The sequence below is a fragment of the Anopheles coluzzii genome, chromosome 2 (assembly GCF_943734685.1).
Source record: "Anopheles coluzzii chromosome 2, AcolN3, whole genome shotgun sequence".
In the NCBI taxonomy this organism is placed as follows: Eukaryota; Metazoa; Arthropoda; class Insecta; order Diptera; family Culicidae; genus Anopheles; species Anopheles coluzzii.
In genome coordinates this window covers 102460592-102471870 of record NC_064670.1, presented here as the reverse complement: position 1 = coordinate 102471870, position 11279 = coordinate 102460592, and the positions used below count along the sequence as shown (strand labels likewise).

The following is an 11279-nucleotide window of genomic DNA, read 5'->3' as shown; positions in this document are numbered from 1 at the left end:
TTCACTTCCCAAAAGAAAGAGTCAATGAAGAGTCCGACAACTATGAGAAAACCCTGGAAAACCCTGTAATACATAATAAACAATAGTGTCTTAAAATATAAAAACAAAGCAGAACACTGTAAACAAACCTCCCTCCTCCATTTTCCCTTATAATCCCATTCTACACTAACCCGCGTGTTTAGGAATTGTAATATCATCCCAAAGGTTTTTTGTTTTAGTAATTGGTAGGACGTTAGCAATAGCTGTGAGAGCAGGTGCGTAATATGCCGGTGTAATTAGTGTGCGCTGATTTGTGTGGTGTGGAGTGGCACTACTGTGGCGGAGAAAAACGATCGTGATCGCATCAGCCCATCCATCGTAGCAACCCATGACACGTGGGCAATCCCTCACCTGGGAAAACGGTCGGGAGTAAACACCTTGGTTGATGTAATGTTTGTAAAAAAAAATGATATAGAGAGGGAGAGAGGAGAGAACGAATGGCCAGTTATAGTCATTTAAGAGGTTGAAATAAAGTGCGCATTATTTAAAATACCAAACAACGAACGGAAGGTTTTACTTCATTCGACTAAATCACATTCTACGGCTCACGTTTATTTAGTTACGTGCTGGCTACACTCCTTCCGGCTAATGCGCTAACTTCACTTCCTTCGTCTGATCGTGCTCCTTTCCTTGCCCACGATCATCATCGTCCTCAATCGCCTCCACATCGACCCTTCGTATCGAGTGTTGCTTCTTTCGCTTGTGGCGTAGCTTTGGATTTTTCACCGCCTCATACCCCTCCGCCTGCGGCTCCTTAAACTGTTCCCACGGATGTTCGCGCACAATGCCGAGCGCCTGATCAAGCGCCAACCCCTGCAATCCCATATGCTCGCGCCACGCATCCAGCTGCATCCGGTACCGGTTGTACTCCTGCTTAAACTCATCCTTACCCCTTTTGCGCGGTTTCGCATCGTACTCGCGGTCCCGCTTTTCGCACACCCGGCCAAACTCCTCCAGATGGCGCAGGAACGGTTCGTTCGGTTTTAGCCGCTCGCGCCTCACGATCTGCAAGATTTCCGTCACGTAGCGAAAGTTTTGCTTCGCGCAACCCTGCCGCAACATGGCGCCGAGGATTTGTATGTTCATGCGCACGTCCGCCTCGTGCATCATCTTGAGCAGCGAGCGGGCTTCCTCCTGCGTTTGGCAGCCGAGCGCCAGCACACCGTACGTGACGATGTCCGGTTCCAGGTTGGCCGCCTCGATCATGTACAGCACGTCCTGGAGGTGGAATGGACAAACGTAAATTACAATTAAATTCAAGTAAAATAAACAGAACCTTCGTACCTTGGCACCCTCATAGTCGAACCGCATCGATCGCTTTTTAATCAGAATGTTAAAGAAATCGATATCGCACCGCAGCTTGAGCTGCTTGATCGTACCGAGCAGCTGCTTTTCGGCGGCATACGTCGAAGGAATCACGTCCAGCAGCTCGGTAATGGTGCGTATGTCTGGCTCGGCCCCGCACCGTCGCATTTCTGCGAACACGTTCGACGAGCCACCGAGCAGCAGCAAACGATCCTCCGGTTTTCGCACTTCGCCCAACCTTACCAAGCTGCCGAGGTGGGGTTGGGGGGATAGCAGATCCGGAACACCTTCGTGATTGAGACGCTCGGTTAGCTCTCGATTTGTGACGATTGTAGCGAGCTTCTGCTGCTGTTCCGCGTTGTCCTCTTCCGACCGCTCCACTGCTTCAATCGACGGTTCCTCAATCGCTGGCACCTGTTTCCCGCCATTACCTCCAATGCTTTCCGAGAGAATTTGCTCAATCACTTGCTGCGTCGTCTCCAGATCGCCCAGCTGACAGTCCCGCACACAGCGCAGCAACAGATTGAACGAGTACCGATCCGGGCTGATCCGCATCCGTTGCATCCGGTGCCACACGAGCAGCGCATGCCGGAACCCATACTCTCGATCGCTAATGCACGCCTGCAGCAAAAAGTTGAACGTATCCGTGCCAATGCTCAACCGCCGCGCCACCATCTCATCCACCAGCTGAAACGCCGTCTTCAGCTCGCCGCACCGTCCGTACGCTTTGATCATCGCATTGTAGTTCGATTCGTTCGGCTCGTACCCCTTTTCCAGCATGATCTCGCGCAGCTGGTTCGCCCGCTTCAGCCCATCGCCCAGGAACGGCGACACCGCACACGCATTAAACAGCGACGTGTACGTGCCGCCCGTCACCTTCAGGTCGTGCTGTTTCATTTTGTTGTACAGCTGAAACGCTTTCTTGCTGTAGCCTACCCGGGCACACCCACCAATCAGCAGGTTGAAGTGGTAGTTGACCGGCTTCACCCGGTCCTGCTTCATGCGCACCTCGACCACATCCAGCGCCTCCCTGATGCGGTTGTTCTTCAGGTGGTCCTTGATCAGGTCGGCATACTGCCGTACGGACAGCTTCTGTCCCGGGGCGGGTATGTTTTGCAGAAAGTCTTCCTCCTTTAGATCACCCTCATCAGGTGTTTCCGGTTCGTCTACTTGGGGCGACAGTGTGCCAAACTGGTCCGGACTGTGAGCAGCCTCTAGGTGGGAAAATTCATCCTTTTGGTGGGGTTTGGGGGCGCAGGCGATTGGTGCGATGTGAAATCCACGGCTTGTTGTCGTCAAAAACGACTGCTGGAGTAGTCGCGTGCGGAACTGGCTGACGCACTGTCTCCGTAGTGTGTTCAGTATGATGGAGGACATGTTTAAATATCACTAAAATACACTTTTTCACATTCTTTTCCACTGAGGCTGGACCGTGCCGCACATTGCCGAGTGCATGTGTTTATATTTACATCCAACATGACGTTTCGCAATTGCGCTGCCGGCTCAAGTTGACAGCTGACTGCTTAATGTACGTTTACACGGTGGCAAGTTGGACGGTCTTTTTTAAAATTTTAGTTTTTATTTGTTTTTTCCTCGTTATTTGAGATTAAATTTCACACGAAAACTGTATCTTTCCGTAGCAAGTTTTCTCCGATTATTATGACCCCAATGCTATGAATTTACTCATATTTTATTTAGTTTCCTTCTACACTCCCCCTCCTCCTTCTCCTCAAAGCACTTATCACACAATCAGCTGTCATTATTTTGCAAACAAAGTCACACTGGATTGCGAAAATTACATCAACAAATCGAATCGTATCGAAAATGTTTCCACTTATCGCTCTGTGAACAGTGTGTATTGGTGCCGTTCGTCGCTCGCAAATGTTCCAACATATTTGGCCAGTGTTGAACATTACCACGCGACGATGTTTCCACTCATCACGCGCCCTCAAAAGTGTCCCCCGGAAACGGTCCCTAGCGCGCACCCTAGCCTACGGTCTCACCGGTAGCATTGCCGGCACCGTCCTGTACGATGGAGTGGCCAATGGGTTCGAAAACGTTGCCGGCGCTCAACGGTTCCTTCGTTCGTTCGCCATCGGGCTCAGCATATCGGTGGATTACGCCTGGAGCCTGAAGGGCTTGCAGGAAGGTGACGGGGTGTACGAAGCACTGCTGCCCGAAATTCATCTCCGCTCGGCCAAGAAACTGCTCGCCGGATGCCTGGCAAACGGTGGCCTTTACATCAAAATTGGCCAGGGGGTAGCCGCCGTTAATCACATCATACCGAAAGAGTACGTGGACACGCTGCGTCAGCTGGAAGACCGTTGCCTGACCCGCCAGCCGGGCGAAGTGCGTGCCCTGTTCGTGCAAGACTTTGGCGCACCGCCGGAGGAACTATTCGCCAGCTTTCAGTACGAGCCGATCGCAGCCGCCAGCCTGGCACAGGTGTTCCGTGCCGTTACGCAGTCGGGCGAACAGGTCGCGGTCAAGGTGCAGTATGCCGATTTGCGCCGACGGTTCGACGGCGATTTGCGCACGATACTGTTCCTGCAGCGGTTGGTCGCGCTCGTGCACAAGAACTACAATTTCGGCTGGATAGTTGAAGATCTGCAGGGAACGCTGCGAGAGGAGCTTGATTTTGTGCACGAAGCGAAAAACGCAGAGCGCTGCGCACGGGACCTCGCCCGGCTGGACTTTGTGTACGTGCCGAAAGTGCTCTGGACGCACACGAACGAACGCATCCTGACGACGGAATTTATCGACGGCTGTAAAGTGAGCGATCGCAAAGCGATCGCTGCAATGCAGCTCGATCTAGCCGAGATCGATCGGCAGCTGTTTACCGCTTTCGGGCAGCAAATCTTCTCCACCGGCTTTGTGCATGCCGATCCGCACCCGGGCAACGTGTTTGTGCGCAAAGATCCGGCCAATCCGAGGCGCATGCAGCTCGTACTGCTCGATCACGGCCTGTACGAGCAGCTGGCGCCGGCAGTGCGGGAAAATCTTGCCCGCTTTTGGGAAGCGATCGTGCTGCGTGATCACGCTGCGATGCAACGGTTCTCGCAGGCGCTGAACGTGCCGGACTATCGTACCTTTGCGGAGATACTGCTCCAGCGACCGTTGGAACTGAAGGGGCGCGGGTTTTCCACCCGCCTCACCGAGCAGGACCTCGCGTACATGACACGGCAGGCGAAAGACCACTTTGACCGCATCATGGGCACGCTAAGGGCCATGCCACGGAACTTAATTCTCGTCATTCGGTAAGCAGATTGGATGGTAAATGTTAAAACGTTTTTTTCTTACTAAATTCTTTCGTTTCTTACACTTTACAGCAATCTAAACACGATACGCTCGATCGCACTGGATCACGGCGATCCGATCGATCGGCCCCGAATCATGGCGCGCTGTGCACTGGCCGCACTCGGGCCAGACCGTCGCACTGTGCGCAACTTTCTGTGGGTCACCTTTCGCAAGCTGCGCTTCGAGTTTCTCCTGTGGTAAGTCGGGGCTCGGCTCGCTATGCAATTGCAAACTATTTTGTAATGCAATTTTGTTTTTTTTTTTCATACATTTTTCCTCCTCGTTTGTAGGCGACAATCATTCCATTATTGGATGGTGAGCAATTATCTGAAGCTGCTGACGAGAGTGGGCCGCGCGCCGGACACTTCGCACCTGATGAATATTAATGTTGCAGTGTGAAAACACACGCTCTCGCGACGCTGGGCGAGTCAGTAAATGTCGTATCGTTAGAGAGTCATCCGATCCGGCAGCTACTTCACCGATCTGATCGGTCGATGGAAGGGTTTTCTATTCGATTCCGGTTCAAAGGTACAAAGTGTTCAGATGGAAGGAGCTGAGTCTTTTTTTTTTTTGTTATAGCTACAAAAATGTATTAAAATTGACAAAATTATTGCAAATAAAGCGAACTTTTAATTATACGCTTGTGCTTGTGCGCTATTTTATGTTTTTTTAACGACAATTTTTAGCATTTTCAACCAATTTGAATGCTCTAAATCTGGGGTCTCCAAAGGACTTTGTAAATATGTAATATGTAATGTAAATATTATATTATTTTAAGTTTTTTTTAAATCAAATTGTGTTTATTAACTTTATTAGACTTTATTAGACTTTATTATCAAGCTTTAATAATACGAAGCTGTACAAGTCTCGTAAGTATTTTGTTATAAAAACGAGATTTAAAGGTTCAATCCATCAGTTAAAGGTAACGTCAAATGGTCCTCAACATAGTTACTTTCCATCATCTGTAACTGGCATGTTTAATTTAAAAAGCATAAATTTAACCCTTAAGGGTTGGTACCGTCGTACAGTCGTCAACTCGAGCGACTCTATAACATGCCCGTCATGGGTTCAAGCCTAGAATGGGGACCATCCCCTCGTAGCAAGGATTAACTATATCTCCGACTGTGTTGTGTGTGTGTGTGGTAATGAATTAAGTCTTGAAAGTCTGTATAGGCTGCTTAGGGACGCTACGCCAAATAGAAGAAATTGTTAAAACCTTACTTCGCTTTCCTTCCCATGCACTGAGAACGATGCATTTTCTTACGATTTACCTCGATACCGATACATCGATAGACTGCGTTCCCAAGATGTGATAATAACCCCCCCCCCCCCCCGCACCTTAATTAAGCCGGTTTATCGATTAACGCTTCTAGAGCGCCGCCACACTGCCTGCTGCATTCGTGTTGCGCCTTCCGTTCCGCGCGGGTGTTAACCTTGAACGCGAATCAAATTGTGCACACATTGTTTAAGTGTGTTAATCATTTTACAAAATATAACAAAAAAAAACCCCCAGGTCAACCCTGTTTTACAACCATTCATATTTTTATAATGCACGCTTTCACTATCTGCTGATCGGGCCATACCAAGAGCCGTTCAAAGTGCATTCTCGATATTGTGTTGCGAACACGTGTTAATTACAGACGGCGCAGAGCGCAAAACCCATCAGATCCGAGATTAGGAAGACACAGCAAAGGCAAAAACCTGCTCAAACACACCGGCGGTTCTAGTATCCTTTCGCCCTGGAATTAACAGAAAAGAGGAAAAAACACACACACGATCTCCTATGACCCTTAGTGCTGAGAGTGACTAACCCTACTTGCACTTGTAAACTACTCAACTCCTTAACCTCATTCTCTCTCTCTCTCTCTCTCTCTCTGGTGTGTTCATCTCGTTGGGAACTGCTCTTTTGCGCGCACAACCGCTCTTTGCCGTTGCACCGATTAGCGAGATTATAAGGTGGCGGCGTACTCCACAAAACACGCCCCCCACCAGCGTGGGACAGCGTGCGAAACTGGACTTCTCTCGCTACTTCCGCAATGTTGGCCCTGTGACCCGAGTCACGTCGGCCGCGAATCAGGAATCAGGAATACCGACCAGGTAGCATTAGGTGGTACACACGCGATCGTTCAGTACCGTCGCGCACGTCCAACGCAACGGATTAGAACGGCACACCGGAGGGCTTAAGATGTTGCTCGCGGTGCTAGTGTGCGTTCTCGGGAGCTGCATTGCCATCCTGCTGGTGCGCGACTACCGGTCCAAGCAGACGGATGGCTATCGAGCGGCCCTGCGCTACCCGGGCGGAACGATCGTCCCGGTGTTTGGCAGTTTGTTTGAGCTGCTGTTTAAAAATCCCGGTAAGTGAGCTGTCCCTCCCCGGTTGAGAACTCGCTACGATCGATTCCCGCCCCTTTCCAGTCCAAACGTTCGCTTACGCCCGCGCGAATGCCATCCGCTACGGGGCCTCCTACCGGCAGTGGATCGATGGCAGCGTGATACTGAACGTGACGCGCGTACAGGAAGCGGAAAAGATCCTCTCCAGTACGCAGCACACGCGCAAAAGCATCCTGTACCGGTTTCTGCATCCGCTCATGGGCGACGGGTTGCTGTGCAGCAAGGGCCCCAAGTGGCAGCAGCGACGGCGCATCCTAACGCCTGCCTTCCACTTCAACATTCTGCCCAAGTTTCTGACCATCTTCCAGGAGGAAAGTGAGCAGCTAGTGCGCCGGTTGGACCGGCTGGCCGACGGAGTGCAGGACGTTGTACTGCAGCCGATTGTAACGAGCTTTGCGCTGCACACGATTTGTGGTAAAAAAAACCGGGCGATATTTGCGAGATAAAAATCCCCAACTAATCAATTAATATCGCTCAAAACGCTACAGAAACGGCGATGGGTGTGAAGCTGGACGCTTACCGTGAGGCTGATGAGTACAAGCAGAAGGTGTACGAGGTGGGAGAAATGTTGTTCCACCGCACGATGTCACCCTGGCTGTACAGTGACCGTGTCTACCGGTTGCTAGGCTACGATGGACCGCTGGCAAAATCACTCAAACCAATACATCACTTCACACGCAGCATCATCCGACAGCGGAGAGAAACCTTCCAGGCGGCCCAGCTTACTGCTAACTCCACCACAGAGGAAAACATGTAACAGAGTATCGCATGGCAACACACGATGTCGGTCTATCGCCTACTAAAACTGTTTGGTTTCTCCCTCCTGCAGGTACTTTGGCAGTAAGCAACGGTACGCCATGCTGGACACACTGCTTGCCGCCGAAGCGAAGCAGCAGATCGACGAGGAAGGCATCCGGGAAGAGGTGGACACGTTCATGTTCGAGGGCCACGACACAACGGCGGCCGCGATCATGTTCACGCTCATTCTGCTCGCAATCGAACAGGACGTCCAGGAACGTTGCTACGGGGAGCTCCAGGAAGTGTTGGATCGCTCGTCCAGTGATCCCCGCTCGGTCCAGGACTACCAGAACCTGCCGTATTTGGATCGGGTGATCAAGGAATCGCTACGCCTATACCCGCCAGTTGCCTTCATCTCACGAACCACCTCCGGAGAGCTCGTTGTGGGTAAGAATAGCTGGGATGAAAACTGGTTGGAAATCCCAAACGGACGTAGATGTAGTGTAGTGCATCGTGAATCTTTCGTGAAGATTCATTTGGTTTTTCAAATATGTATGAATCACTAAAGATTCATGAATCTCCAAAAATATGTGTAACGCTAAGTACTTGTAAACCTCAAGAGATCGCACCTCCATCACACGTGTAAATGTGATCTTCGGGAGGCTGTACGTGTGATCTTCAGAGACTCATCACTGAATGAGCGATTTAAGCTTAAGCGATTCTTGAATTATTGAAGAATTGTGAATCTTACTATTTGAGGTTTTAGATTCATTCCTCTTGAATTCCCGTTTGAAGATTCATTAAGCTTCAAGAATCTGAATCGCTAAATAGCTCCCTTTATCTCTTCTTCTCACCTTCCCACAGATGGTACAACCTTTCCGCACAACACCATGTCACACATCCACATCTACGATCTGCACCGTGATCCCGTCCAATTCCCCGACCCGGAACGCTTCGATCCGGACCGGTTTCTACCGGAGGTGGCGGAGAAACGTAACCCATATGCTTACGTCCCCTTCAGTGCTGGACCCAGGAACTGTATCGGCCAGAAGTTCGCTCAGCTGGAGATGAAAACGGTTCTGGTGGCGGTACTGGAACGCTTCCGACTCAAACCAGTGACGCGCCGGGAAGAGATCGTCTTTATGGCCGATCTTGTGCTGCGCGCTAAAACTCCACTGAAGGTGCGACTGGAACGGCGATAGAGAAGGGCCTATGGATTGGGATTGCTATCTTAAGTGGTTATGGAAAAGTGGTGATAATGGGCTATGGATTCCCTCCTTTAAGAAAATTACGCCGGCTTAGCTTCCTATTTACATCGAGAGCGCCTGTACTCCATGACCTACCGCTACCAAGTTTACAAACACACGGCGCATTCCATCAGACAACAGCGGTTCTTATCGGTTCTAGAGCAACACATTTCCCCACAAACAGCACAATCACAAGTTCAGTCCCTCACAGTTGTTGGTGAGTAGGCGGGAGAATGTAATGCGTCTTCGATGGGTTTTGCAATTCAGTTACAACCATGGCATCCGATTGGAACGTAGTAGTGCAGTCGCCGTTAGTGATTTCTACCCTTTCCATCCTTTTGCTTCTTCTCCTGTGGTTCGTTTGGGATGTGTTCGACAAGCGTGGTCCAACGTACACTGCCCTCCGGCAATTTGCCGGACCACCCGTATGGCCACTGATCGGTACGATGTATCACACGCGCGGGCTGGATGCGGCCAAAGCGTTCGATGCGTTCCGTCGCTGGACCTCCCAATACGGTGGATCGTACAAGCTGTGGCTTAATCGGTACCTCTTCATACTGAACATAACGCGCTGCACAGAGGCGGAACCATTTCTGAGTGGATCTCGCAACACGGAAAAGAGCCTGCTGTATCGGTTTATGTATCCGTTCATCGGTGTCGGGCTGCTGAACAGTGCCGGTGCAAAGTGGCTCCAGCGAAGGCGCATCCTAACGCCCACCTTTCACTTCAACATCCTGAACGGCTTTCATCGAACGTTCTGTGAGGAGAGCGAAAAGCTTGCGGCCAAGATCGACTCCAAGTGGGATGGGTGTGAGGGGGCAGCTGTTGAGATCGAGCTACAGTCGGCAATGTCCCAGCTAACGCTCAACACTATTTGTGGTGCGTATGGATAGATAGTGCACTGTGATCCCTTTGTGATCTTTCAATCTGATGTGAAGGATCGTTCTCGTTTTCTTTGATCAACCCAAGAAACCTCCATGGGAGTGAAGCTGGACACGCTGGATGGTGCAAAGGAGTATCGGGAAGGCATCTACCGGGTGGGCGAGATGTTGCTGAACCGTGCCGTCCGTCCCTGGCTGTACGTGGACTGGACCTACTGGCTATTGGGGTACTCGCGGCAACTTCAACGTTTGCTGAAACCGCTTCATCTCTTCACCGCCAGCATCATCGCTCAGCGCCGGGACCTTTTCGCCCAGGGTAAACTCAACGATCTTAGCTCGTCTCAAGACGAAGATCATTCGCTCTACAGTACCACCCCAGGGGGTAAGAAACGATACGCCATGCTCGACACACTCCTTACAGCGGAAATGCAAGGCCAGATCGATCCGGACGGTATCCGCGAGGAGGTGGACACATTCACGTTCGAAGGTCACGACACAACCGGTTCAGCGCTCGTCTTCATCCTGCTTACCCTGTCCTGGGAGCCAGAAATTCAAACCCGTCTACACCAAGAGCTCTCTCAACTTGCCACCCAAAACGATCTCACCGATGGACATCTCTCCCCGAACGATTTAAACTCAGCCAAATTCTTCGATCGTGTCATCAAGGAATGTCTTCGGCTGTGGCCACCGGTTGCATTCATCTCACGGAGCGTTACCGAAGAGATCCACCTGCCGGACGGGCGGATCATACCGCAAGGATGCATTGCGAATCTGCACATCTTCGATCTGCACCGTGATCCAGCCCAATTTCCCGACCCGGAGCGGTTCGATCCGGACCGGTTTCTGCCGGAATGTGTGTCCCAAAGAAGCCCGTACGCGTACATTCCCTTCAGTGCGGGTCCACGGAACTGCATCGGCCAGAAGTACGCACTGCTGGAGGTGAAAACAGCTGTCGCCTATCTGGTGCTGCGCTATCGCATCCTACCCGCCACGAAGCGCGAGGAAATACGTTTCATCGCGGATCTTGTGCTGCGATCGGCGACGCCACTCAAGGTTCGCTTTGAACGAAGACAGAATGCGTAAGGAATATTGCACACTCGCCATCGTTCGCTAGAGTTATCTCGTCGCAAGTCGTTTGTTTACGTCCTGCTAGAGTGGGCTGTAGTAGCCCTCCACTATCAGCTGTACAACGCCGTGGGTACGAATGATCGTGATTGGCTTGAGCAGAGTTGCCTTGATTATCAGTCGCATTGACAAACATTGAGTACGGCGTCTAGTAAAGCTACAATTCAATACTTAATTTGAACGAAAAATAAACAATAAAAGCAATCAACCACCATCCACCAACCTTTTGCTCTCAGTGCCAGGTGATACTCACACA

The 11279-nt window shown here is 50.9% G+C and overlaps 3 protein-coding genes across 3 annotated transcripts; 2 read left to right on the top strand and 1 right to left on the bottom strand.

The window, feature by feature from the left end:
- Positions 1-550: 550 nt before the first annotated feature.
- Positions 551-2824, bottom strand: LOC120953063 (pentatricopeptide repeat-containing protein 1, mitochondrial). The gene is made up of 2 exons (XM_040372740.2): positions 1324-2824; positions 551-1257 (listed from the first exon to the last, which is right to left on the bottom strand). Exons 1-2 carry the CDS (start codon positions 2719-2721, stop codon positions 625-627), a joined length of 2031 nt encoding a protein of 676 aa, XP_040228674.2. The 5' UTR covers positions 2722-2824; the 3' UTR covers positions 551-624.
- A 275-nt stretch (positions 2825-3099) lies between these two features.
- On the top strand, positions 3100-5279 carry LOC120951227 (uncharacterized aarF domain-containing protein kinase 5). The gene is made up of 3 exons (XM_040369809.2): positions 3100-4601; positions 4674-4838; positions 4932-5279. The coding sequence occupies exons 1-3, from the start codon at positions 3226-3228 to the stop codon at positions 5038-5040; spliced, it is 1650 nt and encodes a 549-aa protein (XP_040225743.2). The 5' UTR covers positions 3100-3225; the 3' UTR covers positions 5041-5279.
- A 1837-nt stretch (positions 5280-7116) lies between these two features.
- On the top strand, positions 7117-11240 carry LOC120949205 (cytochrome P450 4C1-like). The gene is made up of 6 exons (XM_049611171.1): positions 7117-7446; positions 7521-7785; positions 7862-8217; positions 8635-8970; positions 9258-9896; positions 9987-11240. Exons 1-6 carry the CDS (start codon positions 7230-7232, stop codon positions 10979-10981), a joined length of 2808 nt encoding a protein of 935 aa, XP_049467128.1. The 5' UTR covers positions 7117-7229; the 3' UTR covers positions 10982-11240.
- The last annotated feature ends 39 nt before the right edge of the window (positions 11241-11279 follow it).